The sequence below is a fragment of the Pelecanus crispus genome, chromosome 8 (genome assembly GCF_030463565.1).
Source record: "Pelecanus crispus isolate bPelCri1 chromosome 8, bPelCri1.pri, whole genome shotgun sequence".
In the NCBI taxonomy this organism is placed as follows: domain Eukaryota; kingdom Metazoa; phylum Chordata; class Aves; order Pelecaniformes; family Pelecanidae; genus Pelecanus; species Pelecanus crispus.
In genome coordinates, this window is record NC_134650.1 from 25552325 (window position 1) to 25578973 (window position 26649).

Here is a 26649-nt window from a genome sequence, read left to right on the forward strand (position 1 = left end):
CGGGGCTGTCGCCTCTGGCGAGCGGCACCAGTGCGTCAGGCGCTGCCGGGGCAGCTACGGCGGCACGCGAGGGGGTCGGGGGGGCGGGGCGTCTCCATGGCGATGGGTGTAAACAGCGTGGGTGATGCGGGCTATGGCGGCGCGCCGCGCTCCGCCAGGCGGGTAAGGGCCGGGCTGGATGGAGGAAGGGAGGTGTCGGCGTCCGGGCCGTGCAGGGAAAGCTGGGCAGAGCCCTTCCCTTCCCTTCTAGCGGGGCTGTGGTGCCTCCCCGGCCCTGCCACACGTACGGGAAGGAAGGCCGCGGGCGCTGCCGTTCCGCCCGCCGAGAGCCGTCGTCAGCGCAGACGGGGGGCGGCAGGACGGGGTTCACCGCACCAGCCTGTCTGGAAGTGTAAATAGGCAGTGGGGAAGGCTTTCAAGAACTGCTCTTGGGACTTCAGGACACAACATTTCTGTAGCAAGGGCTGCACTCGCAGCGAAGCAAGGAACTTGTTGAGTGATTCCTGTGGTATTTACTTTGCCATTGTTACTGTTTATAGCTAGCTGTTTATGGTTAGCTATAGTTAGTTTATAGTTTGGAAAGCAGTGCCTCTCCCTACTAGCTGTTTTCCATACCATTTCTTTATCAAAGCGTCTGCCTCTACCATGAATACCTTGTTCTAGTTAGTCTGAATAGTTCAGAACAGGTTTAAAAGCAGAGAGGTCTCCTTTCTTTTCCTTTCCTGGGAGGGGATGATGTTCTGCTGGCCACCCTTTACCTGCCTTCTGAGAGCACAGGGCTGCTCCCCACGGGAGGGTGAGATGGCTGCCAAAGGCAACTGCAGCACAGGCAAGGCCCTCCCCAACAGTACTTACCTCTAGTCCTAGACAAGGCCAAGTGATGAATGGGGTCCAGAGTGAGCAGCTCAGTCTCTAGCAGGACTAGAGACAAGGCTACAGTGTAGGTCCAAGGCATGTCCAGGAGACAGGGTTGAAGATAGTTACAACTACAAAGTAGCTCAGGCAGGATGCAAAGGCCCAGGCCTGAGCCTAAGTGGAGCTCCCCGAACAACTGGCAAGAGGGTGCATGGGTGAGGGTCTCAGCTGAGGCTGGTCAGAGTAATTAAGGCCCATTGGAGGCTCTGACAACTGCCTGGGCTGCCTCAAAATTCTGGTGTGTTTGTGGCCAAGCCTACTTTTCTGTGCATGTCTTGAGCCTCCTTCTGGCACAGTGAAGGCCAGATAGGTTTTTGTCTTCAGATTTCAGACTTGTATGATGCAGGTAGTCTGAAAGTATGCTATCGCTGCAGTTACTGCTGGAGAGCTCCAACATGGACAACCATGTCTACATCCATTCAGGAAAATTTACATACGATAAAAGCAACTTTGATTGCATTGAAGGTGTATGTTTTGCACTCCTGGGAAGTATCTTTCATCAAATGAGCAAGTTTTTCTTGCTTCAATTTTGCTAGCTTTCACAATGCTGAAAAAGCCATCAGCACCAAATCCAGGCTGTCTCTACCACAGTCCAAGTAACATTCATTCTCACTCATGGGAAAAGTCATAGGTACTTCTTTTTTTCACGTAATGTTGTTGCCTAGGAACAGGCACCTTTCATTTCAAACATGGGCCATCTTGTAGCTGGAGACCCTGCTTTTGTCAGGTGAGTTAAAAGCTGTCCTGGCTGGTAGTGTGCTGACTGATGTGGCTGTAAAGATTGCTGTTATCTTAAAATCTCATCCTGCAAGAAAAAAACAGACATATGGTCTTGGGTGGTAAGTACACTCAGCTTTTATGAAAGCAAATGGAAGCAAAGAGTGCTCGCTACTTTGAGTATCAAACTGGTAGCAAGCTTAGCTGCAGATAAGATGATGCATTTCTGGATAGCTAGGAACCTTATTTTGTTTAAATGCATGAAAAGTGTCCTTCAGATTCTAAACCATGAGTTACTACATGTTTAATGGTCTGCCACATATTGGAGACTTTCAAAACACTCTGCAATTCTGACCATAGGCCACTTCATATTCACCCTTGCTCCTGGAGTGTCCCTGGCCAATGGAGTTTGATCTTTTCAGGCATGGCTCCCAGTTGCCGCTGCTTTTCCATGCCTCCCTGTAGCCAGGCACACAGCACAAGCTTCCATGGCTTCCTCATGCCAGTGGAACTGTGCCATGAAAGCATGTTGTGCCAGGTACAATCTTCTTGCATGAATGAAATGTCTTCTGTGTGTCTATGATCACTAAGCAAAATTAAAAGATGATGCTGGGTTAGTTTTCTGCTGAGGTGATGCCTTAAAGCAGCTTATAAAGAGGTCTAATGAGCAGTGGCAGCAGCACAAGGGAAACAGCGGGAAGATACAGCTAGGAGAAGGAGATGGTATGGCTTTTCAAGAGCATTAAGCTGCTAGGTCAGGTCATGATGTCTCAGGGAATCTCACCCAAAGGTGTGGTTCCTTAGGCTAGCTGACCCAACTGCTTGGGGTTTCCATCTCCATCCTCACTGCCAGCTGCAGAATTGCTCCCCCACCATGGGGTGAACTTGCATCTTATGTTTTTAGTGGGTCTAAACTGGGTTAAATGCAGGTTTTCCCTTGGATTAGCAAACTAGAACAGCTCAGAGAGTTGCCCAGCATACAGTAGAGCTAACACTACCTAGACATCAGGAGCCTGTTGTGGTGGGGGGAGAAACAGGACCTCCCATTTCAGCAGTGCTGAGCTGTTACCACATTTTACAGAGCTGCAGCTTGAGGCTGCCACTTTATAAGCTAGGGTGGGAGATCCAACAGCCCACCAGATACAATCTCCCACTCCAACGCTGTGCTGGTACTTGGTGAACTCCTGAAAGCTAGTCCAGCTCACCCTATGTACACCTCCCCTGGAAAGTAGATGGTTGGAGAGTTAGGTCCGCTGAAGGTATAACAGCCCCCTGCCAATCGAGTGTGAAACTATGCTGGCAGCTGAAACCAATGCCCAGATATCAAGCCAAGTGTGTTGTCATGTTGTGCCAGTGCAGCACCTGCAAATTCACTGTGATCTCTGGGTTGCTTTACTATATCATGGCCACCCTAATTTTCCCTAAAATATGCATGCATACACATGCAACTGTATGTTTACTTCTTAAAAGGCCTTTCACCTATACATGCCAGTTTATAGTCCAGGAAACAGAGTTCCTAGTTACATTTGTTCCATGGTTTGCCAGTTCTACTCTCTGACAGGCCATCTCTGTCATGGCATTACTGCCACCCTGGAGAACTGGCATTGCAGGCACTTTTGGGACCCCAAATTCCAGTTCTTGACCGATGGGTAACAGGTTTTCTAGCTCAGTTTCTAATCTCTCCTCTTCAGAAGACCAATTTGTTCAGGCTTGCTCAACTGCAGAGTTCAGCCTGGTTGCTCTCATTGAGACAGTGAGGAATATACCAAATGTTGTGCCAGTTATCACATAGCAAATCCTGGAGTTCAGTTGCACCACAAATGTTTCCATCAGTCCCTCCCTGTACATTATCCTACTGAATATTTGCATCCATCAGGCACTTCATAATTGTCTGGTTACCTTAGGTATACATGAGCCAGACTCTCAAGCTCCAACTGTATATTTAGTTAATTCTGTATATTTTGAAATGTTTCTTTCTTGCCATTGCACAGGACCGCTCCTGAATCTTCCTCTGAGACTCCAGATTGCCAAACACGTATCAACAGTCTGAAATACATCCTGTCCAAGAAACAGAAGACTCCAGTGAGTTGAAGAATTCCAGTGAAACTTCCAAATTCAGCTAACTTAGTCAACTTTGAATCTTGCTGGAAGCCCAGGGACCATCCCAAACTATTAGGAAGTGAAGCAAGTTCTAATAATTTTAATCTTTCTTTAATACACAGAGAGAGAGAGAGAGAGAAAATCTATATGTTGCTGCTAACTCTTGAATTTCAGATCCAGATGTCATCTTTGTGAATTAATTACTGCAATTTTAAGGGTGGTGGAAAAGGAGAGGAATATAAATGTTGTTCTTGGCTGCAATCTTTTGAGTGGACATACATGCCAAATACTGAAGCCAGAATTTGACCCATATAGTTTTAAAAAAAAAAAGAAACCACGCTACTGCGTGCTGTTTAATCATACATGCGATCCTACAGGAACATCTGCTCCCTAGTATTTATCAGTCTTAGTAAATAAAGTATATGAGCATGGGAAAAATCTATATCCAAATTATGAGAAAAAAATTCCAGGAACATGCATACTAACAAACTAATGGGAGGTTAAGGTCTATAAAAGTCATATGTTATTTATTTTTAGGGTTTTTTTTATTAGAATTTTGACTGTATTTCAGAAATGTGCCGCTTCTGTGACAAGGTGTATGTGCTACATTAGCACGAGAAATTAAAGGATTATTTTGTCCCTAGAGCTGGGACATTCTGTAAGCATTTTCTTCATTGTACAAAAGATTTTCAGCTCAGTAAATTGGAATCTGTTTCTCCAATGTAATCTTCCTGCTTCTTCCACTGAAATTAGGGCAGTTAAATTTCTGAGGCTTTACATTTAACTGTTTCAAGGCTTGGTCAGTCTGAAGTTTGCATTTTGAAAGTTGAACCCTCCTGTTTGCCCATGATTTTTTTTGTAAATTTTACAGCCAGACTAGGGATGGATTTATATTGGACAATTGCAAACTAATTAGTTTGTTGTAATAATGAAGATAAAGTAGAGCAATCCAGCGTAGCTAGGTTTTTCTTCCCCCCAAAGAAATACTGAGAAAGTTCCAAGATAGAATTTAACAGCGTCTTAAAATTAACAAAATTTTGCTTTCAGTAGAACTTACAGTTTCTGAAGGAAGTTTCATTCATCATGTTCTTTTTACTGTTCCTCAGACCTTATCTTCATTACATTCTACACTGATGCAAATTCAGCTGTTTTGTGTAGGGTCACCAACTTTATTTTTGCATTTAAAACTCATAATCTATATGACTTAACCTAGTTCAGTGTGCTCTTACTAGGGCACACCCCAGTGCAAAACTCCCTAGTGGAAACAAGACCTAAGTCAAACCTGTCATTTTGTTTTTTTTCTGGATTAATGCAAGATTCTGATTTGTTTGTGTGATGCTTTATTTTCCAGTGGTCCCAGTGTAGACTAAGAAACTGTTTTTCACCCAAAGATATGAACTCTTTCCCACAATCACGTAGTCCAGGCAGCATGAACAACAGCTACCAGGAGATCATTCAGAGGTGTTTAACAAATGGTACTAGTCTGGGAAGATGATTTCTTCAAAGAACAAAAAAAGTTTACTTGGTTTTTAGGTGTGGTCAGTCCTGGCTGAGAAGAGTTTCAGGGTATGGCCCTTGTATTTCTATTTGACTGTACTCACAGGCAGTTGTATTGATTCTGGATTTTGGCTGTTTGTTGTGAGTTTGTAATGCTTAGATACAGCAAAGGGACTTCTTCCTTTCAATCTTTTCAGCTTTCTGCTAGAGGCCATTGGTCTATGTGGCCTGCATTTGCATCCGGGCAGACCATCCTAAGGAATCACAAACCCTGCTGTGCCCCAGAAGAGAGACAGTCTAGGTAAGTTCAGCCTGTACTACTAGTTAAGTCATGAGGATTGCTGGAAGCAGTTTTTGAAAATCAAGACCTTACAGAGTAGAACCTTTTCCAGTGTTAGTGAGAACAATGATGTTGGGTTACCCCACAAGAGTTCAGCACAACAGAAAAGACATTGCTGGTTCTGAGTAGTAGCTCTATAGGAGATGTCAAGTATTTACATAATAGCAAGTCACGCTTAGTATAAACATTACCATAAAATGCTATCATTTAATGATTCATTGACCAACATTATGCAGGATCCCATCAGGGCCCCAAGTGCACCAACAGGCTTTGCAAGCTCTTCTCCAGTCCTAGGCATTTGGGTGCCTGGGCTCAAGATCGGTTCTGACATGGTACAGCTGGGTAATCTGAGACCAGGTGCTGTAAAAAGAACTGTGTGAGAAAGAGATGCAAGAAGCCTTTACTCAGGCTCACTCACCTTTGGTTCTTGCCGGAGCTGTGGTGTAGCCACGTCTATCTGACCCTGGCCTGCTGACTTGACACCCCAGCTTGGCATCGGACCTTCCTTATCACTGCAAATTTTCCTGACCATCACTGAACGATGAATGACCCTGGCTACTATCAAGGGACCTGCTCTGCTATTCTTGTTCAAGTCCTGTGGCATTGTTCCCTGCTGGGCAGGTCACTGTCCCTGGTTGCCTTGCTGTCACCCTGTGCAGTCCCAGCTCCGCTTGAGCACAGGCACCTAAACCCCCAGGGGTACAGAAAGAGGTTGCAGAGCCTGTTGGTGCACGCAGGGCTCTGACAGATTGCAGGACACAGCTGTGAATGATGTAAGGATAGTTGGGCTTTTTAATTCTAGCTGGTTTTAATATGAAATATGCATGATGACATCCAGCAAAGGCACATTTAGCCTAGAACCTCCTGAGGAACCTAGAACCTCAGAAGATGTAGTATCTCATCAGTTTTCTTTTCAAATAGCTGTTTTCCTTGACACATTTCAAATAATGCATTTAATGCAAATAATAGCATTTATTCTTTTCTGCCACAGAGAACCCACTCACCTGGCTTTTTATACCAAAAAGCATTGTGAAGTTCTTAAACTGAAGACTAGTAATAGTAGGAGGTCTTGAATAGCCTCCTGCTCCATCAGGGAATCTTAAATTGGCTGTTGTATGCTTTTTTTCTTTTTTTACTGTAGTGCATAGATATTCACTCATGTAAGGGAAAATAATAAAAGTCCTACTGTGAAGCAATGGGCAGTAGAAAGAAAACCAAGATCCTTCAGCTGATTTACTATGACTTCATTCTTATACATATGACACACATAAGTCCATGTGTTCATTCTTTTCCTTTGTCTCTGCAGCAATAAACAGGCCCTTCTCACCTTTCCAAAGCCACCATACTTGGAGCAACTGGAGTCCTACTTAAGGAAAGAGCTACAGTCTCTTGATCTGACTAAAAAGAACTCCCAGGAATTGAAGTTACAGGTCTGATAAAAGGTTCTCTTGAAACTAATGTGCTGAGATGGATTACTTAATTTGGCCATCCAAAGGAAAAAGAGTAGGCACCTATGTGTAGTATTGGATAAGTGGGTTTGCAGCTCATGTTAGGGAACTTGCACAGAAAGCAGTTCATTTATATGTTGGGTTTATATAGAATCATATAATAGTTTGGGATGGAAGGGACCTTTAAAGGTCACCTAGTCCAACCCCCCTGCAGTGAGCAGGGACATCTTCAACTAGATCAGGTTGCTCAGAGCCCCATCCAACCTGACCTTGAATGTTTCCAGGGATGGGGCATGTACCACCTCTCTGGGCAACCTGTTCCACCACCCTCATTGTAAAAAAATTTCTTCCTTATATCTAGTCTGAATCTGCCCTCTTTTAGTTCAAAACCATTACCCCTTGTCCTATCGCATCACGCCCTACTAAAAAGTTTGTCCCCATCTTTCTTATAAGCCCCCTGTAAGTACAGAAAGGCTGCAATAAGGTCTCCCTGGAGCCTTCTCTTCTCCAGGCTAAACAACCCCAACTCTCTCAGGCTTTCCTCATAGGAGAGGTGTTCCAGCCCTCTGACCATCTTCATGGCCCTCCTCTGGACCTGCTCCAACAGGTCCATGTCTTTCCTGTGCTGAGGGTTCCAGAGCTGCACGCAGTACTCCAGGTGAGGTCTCACCAGAGCAGAGTAGAGCAGCAGTATCACCTCCCTCAATCTGCTGGCCACACTGCTTTGGATGCAGCTCAGGATACGGTTAGCTTTCTGGGCTGCAAGTGCACATTGCTGGCTCACATTCAGCTTTTCACCCACCAGTACCCCCAAGTCCTTCTCCGCAGGGCTGCTCTCAATCCCTTCATCCCCCAGCCTGTATTTATACTGAGGATTGCCCTGACCCATGTGCAGGACCTTGTACTTGGCCTTGCTGAACCTCATGAGGTTCACATGGGCCCACTTCTCGAGCTTGTCCAGGTCCCTCTGTATAGCATCCGGTCCCTCAGGCGTGTCAGCCGCACCACTCAGCTTGGTATCATCCGCAAACTTGCTGAGGGTGCACTCAATCCCACTGTCTATGTCATTGATGAAGATATTAAACAGCACTTGTCCCAGTACGGACGCCTGAGGAACACCACTTGTCACAGATCTCCATCTGGACATCGAGCCATTGATCACTACCCTCTGGATGCGACCATCCAACCAATTCCTGATCCACCAAACAGTCCACCCATCAAATCCGTATCTTCCCAACTGAGAGAGAAGGATGTTGTGGGGGATCATGTCAAAGGCCTTGCAGAAGTCCAGACAGACAACATGCGTAGCTCTTCCCTTGTCCACTGATGTAGTCTCTCCTTCATAGAAAGCCACTAGGTTGTTCAGGCAAGACTTGGCCTTGGTGAAACCATGCTGGCTGTCTTGAATCACTTCCCTGTCCTCCATGTGCCTTAGCATAGCTTCTAGGAGGATCTGTTCCATGATCTTCCGAGGCACAAATTTGTTTACATCTTCTATAACTGTTTCCATTCATAAATCAAAGCTCAAGTCTTCAAAAAGACATGATAATCTGAAGTGGATGTGAAACAGAATTTAGTCACTAAACTGAAGATTCCTGTGTAAAACCATAAAGCAGCAAGTGTGTAGGTTCCCAGATTTTCACTGCAAAACCTCTGATTTCTGAAGTTAGGTTTCTGCATGTGACAAGAAAGGACTTTCTCACCTAGCTCTTGCCTGAGCCTAATCAGGATCCCCAAAATCTGCAGCTTCTAATTGGTCTGATCCTGGGGGGTTTGTTGTGAGTGTTTGAGGGTACACCTCATGGAGACATTGAGAACCACCACTTTAATTGAAAACACATATAGAGTAGGAGTGGGTACTCCTGTTTTTGTAATATCCTGCAGTTAGAGCATTTATGCAGACTGGGAAGTTTAGATTCGATTTTCTCTGCACAAATCAATTCATATTCTCATTCCCAAAGGAATCCTGTAGTGACAGGGAAAGAAAGTGGTAGATGGAAGAGAATGGAGGGAAACAAAGAGTAACTAATGGCAAGATAAAAAAGAGATCTCATAACTATGTTTATGCTTTGAAAATATTTTTTACCATCTTACATGACATGTTTAACGGTGTTTAATAGTGAGGTACACTCAGTGAGAACATTACTTATTGCTAATGAAGTCTTTCCATGGCCCAGATACAACACAGAAGTTTGACTATCCTCTCTGAGCAAGTTTTATTCTGCTGAGAAGGACAACATCTGCAGAGGGACTCTGCTCTGCAGAGCTTGCCATTTAACTTAACAAAATAGTCAACAAAAGCAGCAATATGATCTTCAGCATCCATATCTTCAACATCCATATCGTAACTTGAGTTCTAGTCAGCTCCATCTGAACAGTATCATTTTCATTTTGGAGCTATGCCCTGACAGACTTGATCAAAGCATCCCTTTGGCCACTAAAATGTTTGTTTGCTCTCCATCATGCTGTGGTGCCTATCCACAGGGGAGAGAACTCCACCTTCATACGATGTATTTGGGATGGCAGACCAAAGATGGAGAGACAAAATAAAATGCCGTAGCAATATTTTTATACTTATTCTCACTGTCATTAGATGCCATTTCTGTTGGACAAAACAGCTATCTCTGAATTTTGAAAAATGTGCCACTGAATGTTTTCTCAAGCCCTCTTTCTTCTTTCAGCCGTACAGAGAGATCTTTGAATTCTTCATAGACAACTTCAAGACCTATAAGCCCTTGCTGACAGCTATAAAGAATGAATATGAAGTTACTTTGGGTAAGCTCTTGGACTTGTGGGGAAAACACACTAATGGAGACGTGTTCTTACAGAGATCATACAAATATATTTGGATGCATTTGCTCTGTTAACTTGAAGCTTGAATTATTCCTGAAGCGAGGCAGGGCAGAGAACTGCACTAGCTGTTCCCTGTCCATTCTTAGTGTGCTTTAAACTTTGCATGGCATTCAGATGCCACAGTGATACCAGTACTTTGTAAACAAATCACAGAGGACTAGAAATAGACTGTAATGAGGAACTCATTTCACACTGGGCACCGAGCAGCTATCAAATGTCAACAGTTTTCTACTGGGACAATCTCTTAAAGGATATAAATTGTTTAACCCAGTACCTGTTACCTGGGCTACCTAAATCATAGTCCCTCAGTAGAGACAAAAATCTTTCTTTGCAGTATACTTCAACCAGCTGGATAAGTCAATTTTAATCATTATATAAAAACATTTTTTTTTAAAATCAGTTTCCTTCCAGAACTCTTTAGTAGACAGCTTCAGTGCTGGGTGCTTCAGCACCCAGAGAGATTACTGGGGTCTGTGATGTAGCCTATATTGTACTGCTTTCTGAAGTTCGTTTGTTTTTTTTTTTCTTAAGCATTTATTTACTGACTCCTCTGTATTGTTTGGATGTGGTATTTCCCTTTTTTTTCTTTGAAATCTCAGGATACCCAGCAAAACGTATCTTTTATAATAGCTTTATTTTTGGAAATCAGCTGAATGCCAGTGAACCAGTATGCCATGGTAGCAAGTGTACTTGAAGCCCTAAGAATAAAACAAATGGATTTTTTTTTTTTAAGTTGGGATTGGGATCCTCCCACTTTTCTGCATTTTGAGGACTCATTTTCCTAATTACAGATTTTACCTTGCTAACGAGGCCTGCATGATATCCATTCCCTTTTAGCTAAGGGTATTGGATGGGGTTATCTGTAAGTAATTTCCAGGCCTCGTTCTCCCTTCCTAGCACAGACAAGAGCTTACCTGCCTGGCCAAAGAAGCAGTGATCTAATCCAACCCAACAACTCACAGCCACGGAAACAAGGAGGTCCCACTTCCCCAGTCCTGATGGTACATTCCCACTGCTTAGACTGCACCAGCTCTGCCACTTGCTGGACACCTCTATGAGCTGAGTCAACTCACCCAGCAGGAAAAACAAAGACCAAGGGCTGCAAAGTTTCCTGTTGGTTTAATGAGTTGAATTGCTCACAAAAGTGTCTGTGCTAGGGAAGAGACAAAAGCAAGTGTCTGAGAGCAGAAAGAAAGAGAAAAGGAAGGAAATAAACTGATTTGTAGAATGGTACTCCTAAGTACATATCTTTATTCTTAAATTATGTCTGACTGTGCTTAACAAAAACAACTTCTTAGAAATCTGTGAGAGGTGGCCATTCTGAGGGCTCCTAATGTCAGAATTTTGTATTCTGTTTATAGTCCCTCACTACAGTGCTTGGAGTCTGAAGGTGCATTTAGGGATAGTTTGCTTAGAGAGATGTCTCATCACTCCACCTAACATGCGTATCTGTAGCATTTCAGCTCCCTTTGAAACTGTAACTACATCTCCTTTACGCCACAGCATTGTATTTCTCAGCCAATTGCATATTATCTCTATTGTCTGCTTTAGCAGCTATATCTTACTCTGTTTTTTTCTGCCATCCTGTACTAGCTTAGCCTATATGATGTCTAAGGTGCTCACGACTGCACCCACTGCTGGGGCAGGTTCTCCCCTTAAATCTGCTAGCATTACAACATATTTCCAGTTCAGTCAGAATAATCTGGTTTTAAAAAAAAAAGTATTATTAAATGTTGTCCTAAAACTGTACTGCTTATACTGTATGTTTAGCTGCATCATTTTGGCAGCACGACGTTTGAAGTAGCTAGCACATGCATAGCTGAGCATGCAGACCAGAGAAGGCAGCTGCCTCTGATGCGAACAGGGATGTGCAGCCTGTACTGGCTGCTTGCAACTGTGTGTCTTCTGCCAGAACGGGGCATACAACTGCAGCTGTAGCTCCTTTGGGTGTTAAGGTTGTGCTGAGCCAGTACTGAAGTGTTATGGAATTGTTTCTGGAGTAAATCCGCATGAATGTGAAGGTGCTAAGCAAAATTTGGAACATAGCACTATGGAGAAGAAAGCCATCAAATCCCTACAGCTGTTTTCTTGATCCAAGATAACAGTTAAGTTGCAGGGAGCTCCTTTAAGACAAAGCTGAGTGACAGGGTATGTCTTCATAGTGATGTTATCTACAGCTAAATCCATTTCTTGATTAAAATAATACTCAGGTTTTGTGGTGCTAAGACTTCTGGGTCCATCCAGCAATTCTGTATGTGCAATGACATGCACCACAGCCTGAATTCTTTCTAGGTGGGAGAATGTATGTCCTTTTTTGGCATGGGGAGAGTTATGAGAGGTCATCAGAGAGCTAATGTTCTCAGATGGCACTGGCCAGTGTCCACACTACAGAACAATCACTTTGGCAGCCAACAAGTTGTGCTCTAACTTCTGTGACATACTGGGCAGCTACAATTAAAAATGCTGTTGCACTTAATTTAAAGGGGTTTGTTTGTGGTCAGGAGTCAGCTGTGAAACACTCAATTACTCCTCAAAACAAGTTTGCTGAAGGTTTAACATGGTCACACTGAGCAACCAAATAGCACAGTGGCAGAATCTCTGTGCTAATGCTCTGATTTTTGCCATCTCTTGTCCTGATACAAGTGTCATAGTGAAAGAGTTTTGCAAAACTTTTGGTGCAGCTATAGTATGGGAAGGAAATTCACACCCAAGTACAACAAGAAAAGTAGTTCCTGTTCTTAGATTTATGTATGCGTTTTAACTTTTAAAATGCAAAATCAGTTGCATAGTATTTGTACATAAATACTAATACCAGGTTTTATTGAGGGGGAAAAACCTCCAAATCACATTATTCAGCATCCACCAGCATTTCTATCCTTCTGCTCAGGAGAGGGAGTGAACGGTTTTGATTACTGAATAATGCAGTTATTCACAAACAAAATAAGGCTTGCTCACAGCCTCATTTGAATCACACCATATCCTGTCTTTGATAATTTTATTCTCCTGGTGGAATTGCATCCAGTCATAAAAACAAACCTCCGCACCAAGGAGGTGGCATCAGATGAAATTCTACCATGTAACTGTAACTAGGATGTGGCACCCAAGTCAAGTACTGTCACTAGGTTCATCGGGTAAATATCTTTAAGAAAAAAATTTTCAAGTCAAAGGGGAAATAGCTGAAAGTGAAAAGCACACGTTACAGCAGAGAAAGCCAAGAAGAGCACGAGTCCTTTGCCAGATGTACTGAAGAGAAAGGCAAAAGAAGAGAGATCAAGGCATACCTAAAAAGAGGGAAGTGAGTAGACGACAAATTTGTATACAAAAGGTTGCATGAGACCATGCATTTGGGGACAAGAAAGCAGATCAAAGTTCATGAAGAGTGTGCCTTTGCAAAAGAGGGTAAATCACTAATTACCAGCTGTCTTTAGCCCCATATGCTGCCTGTGCTTAAACGGTTAAACCTTCCCTCCTAGTGAAACATGATGAAGCCATCAGGGCTCATTATGTCTTATCAAAACCTTAATTACTCAAGAAAACAAAATAAAATATGTTCATCCTTTTTTTTCCAAACCAGGATAAATAGCATGAGCTGAAATCAGAAATCTTTGTGAAGTTCATATGCATAGCTAGATAAACAACAGGATATAACCCCAAAAGATACTACTCCCAGTCCTTACACTCACCAGGCCAGGCAGTAAAAGCTCCATGGGAATTCCCACTTCCCACCAGCACTGTTTTGAGGTTGAATATCCAACAGCCCAGCTGAGTAAAATTCCAGCTTTGTCGCTCCTTGTGAGACCCCACCTCTGCTTTCTTTAGCTTATCAGAAGAAGACAATTCGTGCCCTAGAGCCCCTGAAGGCTATGGTCACAACTGTCTCCGAGGAGTGCACCCGGCAGATACTGGCACTGCAGGAAAAGGAGAAAGATGAAATAAATACGTTAAAGCAAGAGAAACAACATCTGTTAAAGTTGATCAACAACATGACGGAAGAAAAGAATTCTCTTCAGACTCAGGTAAATTAGACAATGATGAGTCAAACGTTTCCCAACTTCAGTTGGATGTATTTTATGCATCTGATCTCTGACCTCCCAGCCGCTCATCCCTTGATGCCAGTAGAAGTTCTGGAGCCGGCACTGAACAACTGGCACAGTAGTGATGCTGGATATTGGCCAGCTCCAGAGAATATCCTGTTCTCTTGGGACAGGCTGTGCTGCTGCTGTCAGAAGTCTTCACTTGTATCTCTTGTCCCATCTGGCTCCTCCAGTGTCACATTTGAAGGGGAGAGGAAATAAATATCTTTCGGGTACTAATGTTTTAAGTTCTTATGTAAAAGGATGTGCACTCTTTTACAACATTGTACCCTTAGCATCTTTAAATTTGTATCATTCATCTTACTGCTGGTGCAGTCACATTGATATCTATGGGCAAGATTAGTGAAGTCTTTCCAATTTAAATTACCACTTTATACAGTTCTTGAACAGTTTCAGAATAAAAATTAAAAATACAGCACAAATACAATCCCATGTTGCCATCTAAGATACATTTCTGTCACCAGTTCCAGTAAATTGGTAAGAATAGCAACTTTTTTTCTCCTGTGTGACCAGCAACAGGGACAGAATAAGTTGCTGGAAGTTTTTGTAGATACAGGCTTACAACAGAGAAATGGTGTAACTCAGATGATGAAAAGTATATAATTCACTCTCTGGAAGGCTAAACACTCAGATGGACACCCTTTTGCACACTACATCTGCATTTGAACTCTTCTGTCATGTTTCCATCCAGTCCATCCTTTTCTACAGTGTTATCTTTTGCCCACTCTCCTGCTCCAGTTTTTCCCATTTTGTTTCCCTTATCCCACTCTCTGCTCCTTAGTTTCTGCTCTAGACCCACCAAACCCACCCAAGAGTTCCCACTTTTGCCGTGCTCCTGATCAGTTCAAGCCTCTGTTTCCTGCAGGTGGAACATCTGCAGACAAGCATAGCTGAAGAGTATGTTCGCTATCTCAATGAGTCTGGTGCCTGCAAACTGCTTCTAGCAAAACTGAATGATATGCATAATGAACAGCTGGACATGACACGTCACCAAGTCCAAGGTAGAGAAAGCAGATCTCTCTAAGAACCTGTCCTGCACAGAGACCCAAATGCACAACCATGGGTACAGCATTGCAGTAAAAATTCAGAGTATCTCTGAAATATCTTCAGATATGCTTTGATTCTTAAAAGAAGTTAGGCAAATTCATGGCCAAAAAGTCCATAAACAGGTAGGAAAGGGAATAGGCAGGGATGTACCTAATAGCCTGATCTGATTCATTGCTTGTATTCTTGTATGCTCTTGCTTAGCAAAACAGGTAAATTGAAGGCAGGAGCTGCCCAATGCAAAGGTTCCTTATGTTTTTTTGACTCCAGTGCCAACTGTCAGCATGTCTCACCCAGGCACAGCTGCCAGCTTTGTGCCTGTCCACAAGGACAGACAAAACTGCTGAAATTCGGGTGTCACAAATACCTGGCACAGAGATTACTCTGTTGCTCCACAGTCTGGTTACAGGCACCCATAGAGCTACTGCTTCTTACTGGCTGGCTGTAGCCATTGCATCTGTGTAAGGTTGTCCCTGCCTGTGATCCTTTCATTAATCAAAAGCAAGCCTGAGCCTTTGAATATGCATGTGTGCATGGGAGAGGAGGCAAGACAGTGGGTAGGAATGTGAACACTGCAACATACTCCTGGACTTGCAGTTCTTTAATAATAATGCAGTCTACACCCATTCAGCTCTTGCTGACACTTTGTAAGGTTGTGTGGTCTAAAAGCTTCATAGATGATGTAGAAAACTGTGACTGCAATTTTACTGTCATGGGCTTTCATCAATGGCTGTTGTTTAAAGATGTCAAGGGTGAAGATGTGGTGAAGTTAACTTTGGCATTAAAGATAGCTCGGCAAGACCTCACAAAAGCCCAGGTGAAGCTGAACACAATGATAGCAGACTATGGAGATGTTGTGCCCAGGACAGATTTTGAATCACTGGAGAAAAAATACTCTGATTTACTGCAGGAGGTGAGCACAGGCTCCTAATTTTCAAGCTATACCACATAAATACAAACATGACGTGATGCTTCAGTATTCAGGCTGGGATAGGGACTCAGTAAACCTAGAGCTCCCATATGGGCATTTCTTTGTTTTTCGTACATACATGAAAAGCCACTGTCTTCTAATCCCCAAAACCTCCCTATCTACTGGAATCTCATACTGTCAGAGCACTCAAAATTGGTCTACCATCACAAACCCTTAACATCAGTTTTAAATTAATTAACACAGTAAAAGCAATAATGGCCCACAGACCACCAAAAGCCCACAGATTACAGCTTGAGAACTACTGTCTGAAGTCATCATATATATAAATAAATGAACTGGGTTCACCTCACATACATTGCACAGTTTTGTCCAAGCCACAGCTAACAAACTACTGCTGGGCTACTAATGCTTATCTGTCTAGCTAGGGTTTTACTTTTTCCAGTAGTATTAAATGCATTCATTAGCCTACTGAAACTCCAAGGTCATCAACCTAAATATGGTGCTGATCAATGCATTTTCCAGCTGTGAAAGACCTGGACCAGGTTCCTCATGTTGTATGTTTGCTGCCATTTCAGAATAAATATTTGCTTGGCTTGCCCTGGGGATGCGCAGGAGCAATGCCATGTCACATGCAGGACAGCAAAGGGATAACACACACCAGTGGCTAGGATGGGGTCTGCTTCCAATCCCACAGTGACAGAGTGGCACAGGAAGATGAAAAAGAGAACACATTGGATCCTACCACATAGTTAGTGCACACCTGTGAAGAGGGATGGATGAAAACTTCCATCAAAGCAAAAAAAGTACTACCTGCCTTCGTGCTTCAGAAAAGCAGTGCTGGGCTGTCCCAGATGTATTTGGGCCATTGGCAGCTCCATTCCAGCCCTGGCCGTCAGCACAGCTTGATCCACTGTTCATGTCCCTGCACTGTAGTATAATAAACACAGACACAGCCCTCAAAATCCAGACTAGAACTGTGGTTACTTCTGAATCATGATGTACCTTTGTAGTAGTAGAGCAAAGGTAAATCATACAAAAAAGAAACACTTTCTAAATAAAGTATAGTGGATCTGAAGGGGATGCATGTAAAAATTTCTAGAACAAAACCCTGTTTCTCTTGCTCTCTCCTAGTGGATTAAGATCTATTTTTAAACACAAAAACCAGGTATAAAAGGGTCATTGATATGTTTTGTCAGAAGTTTTTGTAAATGGTAACAATTAAATTTAATAAATTATTTCGTTTTCTTCCTGTCTAGAAGCAATTAGCCAGGGACAGCTCTCTGTAAGTCTATGGACTACACTGACTGCTCACTGGAGCTGTCCGACAACAGAAAATTTCTTGTTACAATCCTCCTTTCTGTGTCCTTTAGATGAAGACTCTACAGAAGGATTTTGATCAGCTCCATAAGGAATATGAAACACTGATGGAAATCCACAGAGAGACTGCAGAAGAGCGAGACAACTTCTTCACTCAGCTCCAGCAAGTTCAGCGCAACTGCACACCCCGGCCAAACTGGGTGAAGTGTTCAGGTGTCAAATGTATTCAGCATTGGTTTGCCTAAGGCAGCTCATTTTAAACACTTTGCTACAGTGCATTTCTTACCTTCAACACCCCGTTTTCTCTGAAGCTTTTAGGCAATGAGCTGAGAGAGAGGAGCTTGCAGGATATTCCATTTTGCCTTAGACATCTTAGGAGACAAACTGGATGCCTAGAGATCTGTATCTATCATAAGGCTCCTGGTGGGATTCACAGAAAACCAGTATGCATGGGTGCATTCTCCTCTTCTAGCAGCTCAGTGTCTTTTTGCTGTTGCAGAGGTGATCCCTGGTGGAGCTGACCGGTGGGGCTGTCTGGCTGAGGGGAAGACCAGCGATCAGCTAGTGGATGTGCTTCTGGAAGAAATAGGAACAGGAGCACTAAAAGAGATAAATGTCTTCCCTGGATGGGTATGTGTAAGCTTTCTTCTCTCCCGTTTCCACTGAGATTAATTGGCAATAAATATCCATTAGAAAGGTAGGAGAATTGCTTTCATGGCTGGTGTCTTCAACATTCACCTTCCCATTAGTGTAACCACCAAAAATCTTTAAAGCTAGGAAAACTCAGGTGCAATAGAAAAGCTGAAAATGATTGCGAGTGTACTGAAGACATAGCTGAAGTAGCCACACTTTACAATGAATCATCAGACATGCAGGTAGTACTAGTGGGCTACAGCCCCTTACTAATGTTCCACTATACAGCCGAGACAAATTAACAACTTCCTGCTGCTGAAAAGTCTTGTCCTTCTCCCCTGTCCCTACCCCTGGTACTAGCTGCAGCAACAGGGAAGTATCCAGCAGAGCAGTATTCAGTTTTTCCCACGTTAGTTCTCTGCTGATGAGATGAATTCAGACAAAGCCCTAGAATAACTAAGAGTAAGAAGCAAGACTACATAGCAGGGAATGACTACTTTTCGTGGCACCAGGAAGTTAATTCAACTCACGCTGTCCCATGGCACTGCACCCCAGCACATGGGGCAATGAGGAAGTGATACAGGGACAAGGAAATGTTACAAGGATTCTTCACATCATACCAAGTATAAAGGTTTTCTCACAGACAGAGTAGGATTTCTTTGGTCCTTCAACATCTCTTCCTCGGCCTTTCCAGAAGCTTGAACTGTTTGCCCTGCCATTCCATTTCCAAGGAAGATTGTTCCTCTTCTATTTTTGCTGGGCAGAACCTCTCGCAGAGTCCCATTTTGTCCACCCTGGAGCATTTGAGAGACACTGCAGAGGTGCTGACAGGTGTGTTTTATAGTACTGAGAATGAGACCCACACAAATTACTCATTTTAATGGCTTTAGATGCTGAGAACATGGCTTTGGTGCTGCATCGCTGCCTTACCTATATCTGTTTCTTTTCCATTACTTAGGGCAAAGGTGACAAGGTACCTGTGTACCTGAGGCATGAAGGTGAAGTCAAGAACAAAAAGCTGACTAAGAAGGATGTGGTGAACATCCTAAAGGATGTCTGGAAGGAGAAAATTGCACTAGAACAGCAGGTTTGTCCTGTTTTCCTTCTCCACAAACAGCATTTGCTATCGCAGTCAGTCCAGTTTGGGAAGCCAGGGTCTCACCCATGTCCTGCCTAGTGTTTCATCTGAATTGAGCTGCATAAAACATTGTAAGAACAAACTGCCTCAGCTGGCAGTAACCCTGTGCCTGGAAGGGCTCCCCAGGGATCCAACTCATGAATTAGGACAGTGTCATGTAGATAACTGGAGTAGCTCCATCCCAGGCCTAAAAGGCTTCTTCTGCAGCTCCTGTTCCCAGGATAGCTGAGTGCTCATGAAGCAGCTGATGCCCAGCCACCACTGCAAATTCAGAGGCATTCAGGAAACCAAAGCACTGGTTGCTTTGATTTCCAGGGTTGTAAACTGCAATGGTTCAGCAGCTGCTGCAAGAGCAGCTGAGCTGTCCCTGAAGATTACCCCACAAGGCAGGGTGCCCAGAGGAGGAGCCACTGCAGCAGTCACCCTGAGCTAAATCAGCCATGCTCATAAGTCTGAGACCTTAGCTAGACCAACCACTGCTATTCTGGGATGTGATGGTGCTCTGTAGATTGGCATGCCATCATTACTATGCAGTGTCTGTTCTTAGGTGGTGGAAATCTCAGCAACATCAGTGCAGCCAAAGCAAGGCCAGGGGTTTTTGCTGGGTTGATTTTAACCCATGTCAATCCATTATTACATTCCATAGTGTTTGTGCCCATGTGAGAGAGGAACAGGTGGCACTGCAGGAAAAACAAGGAGCATGGACAAAAAATAATTTATATTGACAAATGAATTAATATAAAAGTGCTTTGGTTTTGTTACACAAAAACCAGAGAATTTCCCCTTCTTTGTCCAGGGTGGGTTAGGAGTGACAACTGGAGGCCAAAAGGGTGAGGTGTGTGTTCTCTGCCAAGGCAGACATTATGGGTTGCCTGTCTGGGGTGATACGAGACTCAAAAAGAGGATAAAAGTGGCTGTTTAATTCTTCCCATGTTAGGGACAAGTATGATACCACCTCCCCAGATACTGGACAAGCCCTGTTACTGTGCCTCAGTCATATGAGAGCAACCTTGAGAGAGGCAGAGTCACTTCACAGATTTCTTCTCTTGAGCCAGAAAGCCTATAAACATCTGAGATCAGCCCTAAATGGCTTAATGTTTTCTATGGCAGCTGTCTTTTACTTTTGGCTTGGTTTCCTGGGGACATAGAGTTGCTGCAGTCACTGTCCTCCAATAACTGCTTCCATTTCTTAACCCATGAGCCAAGCTCAGCTAAATCCAACAGAGGGGTAAGCGCCTCACAGGTAGCAAGTTCCTACATATTTCACAAAAATAGGTAGGAGAAGAGAGATTTTATCAATGGTCTCAGCTACAGAAAAGCTTCATTGTAAACTTACCCACATTTAGAGAACAAACCTGGGAAAAACATTTTGAATGATCTAATAACAGGGGAGACTCCAGCCAGCACTAGCACTGTGTTAGCACTGTGTGAGATCCCAAAAAGACAGACATGTATACACAGACAGCCAGAATCAAATAGGCAGATTTGATCTAGTCCTGCTGCTTATGGGAGTTACTCACTTGTTATCCGCAGACGGGGAAGCAATCCAGTCTTCCTGAGTTCTTTCTCAGCTACCTTCGGAAGAAGTATGGAGATGCTGCTGCCATGGAATGGTCTTACACCCTCTATGAGAACATGCGACTCTGTCGATCAAACCATGTCCTGAGCTCATTCTATGACATACTCACTGGGAAGGTACGCAACCTGCAACTCAGTGCTGCACCTCTGCCCAGACATCCCTGGTGTGACAGGCAGCAGGCAAGGGAAGTGTTCCTCTGCAAAGCAGCTTCACCTACCATTCCTCCCCCTGGGAAGCTGTACCTCCTCCTGAGGATAAAGTACACACTGACACACACTAGAGAAGGGAATCCTGTCCATGCAAGATATGGCAGGCTCTCACTGCTCCCAAAAGAGCTTCTAGAAGACCCCATTTCTTTCAAACACTTTAGTCACATTGTATCTGCTGTCTCTGACGAGAGACTTCTGTTTGCAAGACTTACATACAGGCCTCTTTCTCTCAGTAGGTCTTTCCTGAAACAGCTCATGGTCTGTCCCTGTGCTATGTTTGGGAAGATCAGGGGACAGTCTCTGAACTGCAGCACCGTGCAGGCCCTGGCAGCCTTGCTCCCTGCTCCCCAGCACCATGTCAGAGCTGGAGAGCTCTAGCTACGTGGCCACATCTCTTGTAACACAAAGACATGTAGCCTCCCTAGGTCCTCTTATACTTGCCCTACTTATGTCTTGCTTGGAAATGGAAAAGTGGCTGGGACCAAGTGCGACCATTTGGGCAGGGAGGCTGCCACCATTCTGCGGGATACAGGGTGCACGTCTGCACCTGAGGGTTTAACAGTTTAAGCAAGTTGTTCAGCAAGAAGCCACTGTGAACAGCCACCCTGCAAGCCACTGTGTTGCTTGTTTAATTATTTGTAAATCTCTAAAAGCAGCTCAGATAAAAGTTGCTTTAGAAGTGAGCACAGTCCTTTTGCAGTTTTGCTTCCCTCTTGAAGATAGTCCAAGGAATAGATGGGGTAATTACTGACCTGTGAACCTTCCCTGTTTCACAGGTGGGTGAAGAACAGTACCACAGCCAGAATCAGCTGATTTCCAACCTGCAAAAGGAGCTGGCTGCCTGCGACAGCTCAAACAGTGGATCCCTGACCAGCAAGCAGTTCAGGCAAGAGGACAACTGTTGCCCACCAAGCTTTGCCCACATCTGGCACACATCAGATGTTGTGATATACTGAGTCTGTCTGCTTTGCTTATCTGCCAGTGCACCCAGGGGAGGAGGTTTTTTCCTTTCTTTTAAATTCCTGTGCGGACAGCTCTAGCAAGTCAACACTTGTTAACCTCTGCATTACATTTAAAATAATGTAAATACTGCAGGTTTTGAGTAGTGCAACTGAAGAGGCCCGAGAGCAAACATGGGGTGCTCCAAACATGCACTGGGACAGGCTGGCAGCCCCTGCACCCTGCCACACTCCCTGAGGGGACACAGGACCCTACACAGTGCTCCCACAAGCTTCTATTGTAGGTCACAAAGCATTTCTCTGAATTTTGCTACAGGTGCAAGGTTGGTCCATCTTCTCCCAGTTAATCAATCAGCTGTGCCTTCATAAGTGAAACCAAATACAGCATTTCTTTGGGCTGTAGCACACAAGTGAAGCACCAGCCTTTTCCAGCACTTAGCTGGGAATGCAGCTCTGGTATAGACACACTAACTGATTCAGCCTGGACTACCAGCTAACCCGTACGGTTGCATTCAGAGTTTCCCACATGGCTTAGCATCCAATGCTCACCTGAGTCCTAAGCTCTGCTGAAAGTTTTGCCCTTGTTCTGGTGTCTGAAGGTGCATGTGCTTCTTGAAATGTGTTTCCTGTGAAAGCAATGAAGTTTTGAAGAACTGGCCCGTGGAATACGTGCACACACTGGTAGCCTAAAAAACAGCCATCCACACTGGCAGTTGTTAAGTGCTCATACTGTAATGGTATACACACTTCTGTCCATATTGCTTGTCTCCATACAGCATGGCTCTGAGGGAAGCTTTTCCCCTGAAAAGGAAAGAGTCAGTCGAAGAACTAGTGGATGCAAGCAGGTACAAGCTGGACAGCACTGAAGACCTCATCAACTACATATCCTTATTCAAAGAAGTAAGCTGATGTTACTTAAGTTTTCCTTTTGATTCAGATTAAGCCTAATTTAGAGCTTAAATTAGTTTTATCAGACCAACTAGGCTTATCAGACTAACAAAGTTGCAGTGCCCACCACAAGCTCTAACACCTGAAGACCATCTGCAGAAAATGGCAACGCAAGCTTGAGCCTTTTCTGTGATAGCTTTTCTTCCATATTCTCTATTTCCACTTTTCATGTGGAAACTCAGCTCTCCTAGAAATTGAATTATTTTAATACATATTGGGGGCAGCTGCTATCCAGACTGGAACATATGTTCAGTGCTAATGCATCTGTAATTTCTTTCAGGATGAGGAGGGGAATGCCAAACCTTTTGTTGCAAAGCTCAGGAGCCAGTATGTCAGGGAGAAGCAGGAGTACCTGAGACAGCTGAAGAACAAGCTGGGAGATTTAACGTAAGTGTGGAGGGAAGGGGCTGATGGGGACAGCAGATCAGGACAGCACATGCAGAGGTAACCCCCCTGTGGACACAGGAGTGCGTGGCCAGCTTAGGGCCCCCTGCACTGTCAGAGGGCCCCAGCTGTGAATACTATGAATGCAGTAAATACCAAAATCTGGCTGAGTCCTGCTCTACAAAACACTGCACAGTTGCAGTTCCTGACCCAAAGGACTTGGATATGGCAGGCAGTGAGTAGAGAAGATTGGTTGTACCAATAATCCCCTCCAGTACTTGAAGTCTCCTATCTCAGCTCTCACTCCTCAGCTCTCCAAAATCAGCAGTCAAGTCCTGTACATCCTCAGAGTTTGGTTCTGAGGAATGGGAAGAGTGAACAGGACTGACAACTGCAGATTTAAAGAAATTAATTCCACCTCAAAACAAGATAAACAAGAGGCAGTTACTGCATAGGAAAAAAGGCTGGTGCCAGGCACCGAGCACAGAGGAGAACACTGAAGATGGGTAGATGCCCATGAAGCATCCAACTTCTGTCATGCCATGAAGTATCCACGTACTGTCCAACGTGAGCACTGAATTAGCAAGGGAAAACATAGTTCCGTTACAAAGGATATCACAGTGCACAGCAGAGTGAATTTAAGGTCTTCCCAGGCTATCACAAGTCTAACATTTCCTAACTTCTGTTCAGTCTGAAATTTAGTACTTAGCAGTCTTTATTACATGCATATTTAAAAAACAAAGGGATACTAGTAGAGGCAAAGGTAACAATATCAAAAGACTGCTCTGCTCTGCAATTCAAGCAGAATGGATTCTCACTGTAGCACAAATACATAAATACTCCTCTCACATATCACAACATAGCAGTGACTGAATTATTTTTGAACAGAGAGGTGAACCCAGATGAATTGAAGACCGCCTTCTGCGCAATTGATCCTGATATTGATGATCAGACGCTAGATATCTACATTGGCCTGGTTTATCAGGTCCAAAGAGAACAGCCAGACCAAGAAGTTGTCCCTGTGGAAACTGCACTTGCGAGACTACTTGCTGGAGATGTGAGACGAGTAGGACCCTCACCCTGGAAGGGAAGCATGACAGGCTTTGAAGAACAGTAAGGAGACTTCCAGTGTTATGAATAAATAGACTCCAGGTTTGGATACCAAGCTGAGAGTCAGAATTACTGCACTAAATACTTCTTCCCGTGCATACAGAGATACACCTAGTGACTAACAGTAGAGAGGATAGTCTAGCTTGAGCTATCAGAAGCACTTTCAGCTTAAGCAGCAAAGCACTCCAGTACAACTTTGCAGCCTATGCAGAGTCATTTCAGCTCAGTGAGACTGAGACTGAGGAGGTTGCCTGATCCCCAGAGGCTTCACACGCCCATGGCACTGGGGCACCGCAGGGTGTTGGGCTCTCTGCTTGGTGACAAAACAACTGTGCTCCCAACAGTGATTACTTGAACCTGAGAAGCCACCATCAAACTCTAGGCTGCAACGTGGCTGCTTTAGCCCTTTGGCCTTACAGTTTCTTAGCTCAAAGAGGGAGGGTTTCAAAGGTACATTTGCAAAATCAGGAGCCATCAGCACAGTCAGGGTGCAAGTGAAAGGTGAATTCAGCCCACACCACGTTTGCTATCATGCTTGTCCCCAAGGAGACTTTTACCTTGGTGTAGCTGCTGTTGTCAAGTATGAAGTCACTTTGAAAGAAATTCAAGTGCTGCCCTATGAGTAGGTTTAACCAAACTCAGAGCTGGAAAAATAATCCAAACACAGAAACACTGTCCCTTGCTTCAAGGAAGACACCACGTGCATTCTGGTTACTGCCTTTCCAACCACTGGGATCAATTACTCTTTCCTATTCATTAGTGTTCTCTCTATCCAGTACATAGCCCTGTCCAGGGAGGGGAATAAGGGTTCTTGAAACAAAAACCCCGTAGGAAAGCAGCTCTGCTATGGTTGTGCCTAAATTGCCAGGTAAGTGGAGAAAACCTGAGAAGCAAACCCTGTTCTTTTTCTCATAACATAGTTTTAAAAAAGCAGAAAAAGCAGAAAGAGGAAAGTTAAAATCAGAAGATGCCTTCCTAACAAAGGAAGACTTCCAGTGTTAAGAATAAATGGACTGTTTGAGCTCCAGGTTTGGATACCAAGCTGAGAGTCAGAATTACTGCACTAAGTACTTCTTCCCATGCATACAGAGATACTCCTAGTAACTAACAGTAGAGAGGATAGGCTAACGAAGGAAGGCATCTTGCAAAAACTGATTGCGTTTGTAAACTGGAAAGGCATCACAGCCTGTGTGACAGAGTACGAGGCCCCTGGGATTTCTGCTTTGAATACTGAATTTAGTGCTGAGTACCTTTAGTACAAATTGCAAAATACCAGGAAAAGATCAATAAAAGGATTGAAAGGGAGATGCATCATCTAGCTAGAAACCAAATGTCCTAACGGCAGGTATGTCTAGGGGTATTCTGAAAGGAGGAGTTGTAATATGGCAAAATTGAGTATACCTAAAAAGAACAGGGAACTTAGAGAAAGCATCTGGTAGATGAATGTCAAATTTGCGAAGCTTTTCAAGAAAACCCCTAATGGGGAGCATTGGGCTACAGAGAGCAGGAATCACTCATTTTGCTTCACCCTAAGGACTTTAGATCCCATGAAGTTAACTGCTGTTTACACTGCCAGGTATCTCTTTCTTTTGCCCTTCTAGTCACATTGTTAGGACTTGAACAACGTGTTCCTAAAAATCTTGAATTTAGTTAACCCCGACTTTACTGCAACTAGACACTGAACATGTCTCAACAGAAGAGAAAGACCATATGCGGAATCTTACCTCTCCCTCTCAAAATATTCCCAACCGTCAAAGACCCATCATCTCCTACCTTCAAGTTGGAAGCTGTTCAGGTCAGGAACCGGGCAGCTGAGGAAGCTGGTTGCAGATGTGTGTCCTGGCAGCATGGCTGCATGAGGAGGCAACACAATGGAAGGAAAGGGGAACAAGCAGCTTCTTCCTGGGATGTTCTGTCCTTAGGAAAAGAGGGTTCTCCACGTGCTTCAGCAACACAGAGAAAAGAAGTTGGAAACTTCATTACTGCTTCAGATCAAAATTTACAAATTCTGGCATGCAAAGCCTTGAGGACACAGTCGAAAAGCCCCATAATGGCAGAAAATGTATTTTAAAAAGTACAAGTTTTGCAATATGCTTGTTCAAAGAACAAAGCTGTTTCCTTTTGAATATTGCAAAAAAACCCTTTTGTTGTATTAATGGAATTACTTTAAAAAAAAACAACCCCACACTTGAGAAATGACTGACCTTTGTTTGGGTACTGCCTGCCAAAGATGTTTTAACTATATTGATCATCATTTCCTTTAGTGTGCAAAACCTGCCTAACTTGCAAGTGTTGCTGCCAAGAGCTGGGTTGGATTTCCAGGTGTCCTTATTAACTGTGCCATTTGGCTGTAGTTTTGGGGAACTATACTGTGCACACAGCTTAATCCAGAGACAAGTATCCATACTTGCAGTGCAATTTAGGACAGGTTTA

General features: G+C 43.9%; 2 protein-coding genes across 4 annotated transcripts in view; both read left to right on the forward strand.

Moving 5' to 3' along the window:
• The window catches only part of RSPRY1 (ring finger and SPRY domain containing 1), a 281438-nt gene that overhangs the window by 180298 nt on the left and 74491 nt on the right, over positions 1-26649 (forward strand). The gene's annotated exons all lie outside the window — the stretch shown is intronic.
• On the forward strand, positions 134-24471 carry TSNAXIP1 (translin associated factor X interacting protein 1). Its single transcript, XM_075715254.1, has 16 exons — positions 134-162; positions 3624-3714; positions 5427-5530; positions 6876-6999; positions 9699-9792; positions 13690-13886; positions 14830-14965; positions 15752-15921; positions 17310-17469; positions 17756-17886; positions 18848-18976; positions 20561-20722; positions 21592-21701; positions 22551-22674; positions 23003-23109; positions 23995-24471. The coding sequence occupies exons 1-16, from the start codon at positions 134-136 to the stop codon at positions 24221-24223; spliced, it is 2097 nt and encodes a 698-aa protein (XP_075571369.1). The 3' UTR covers positions 24224-24471.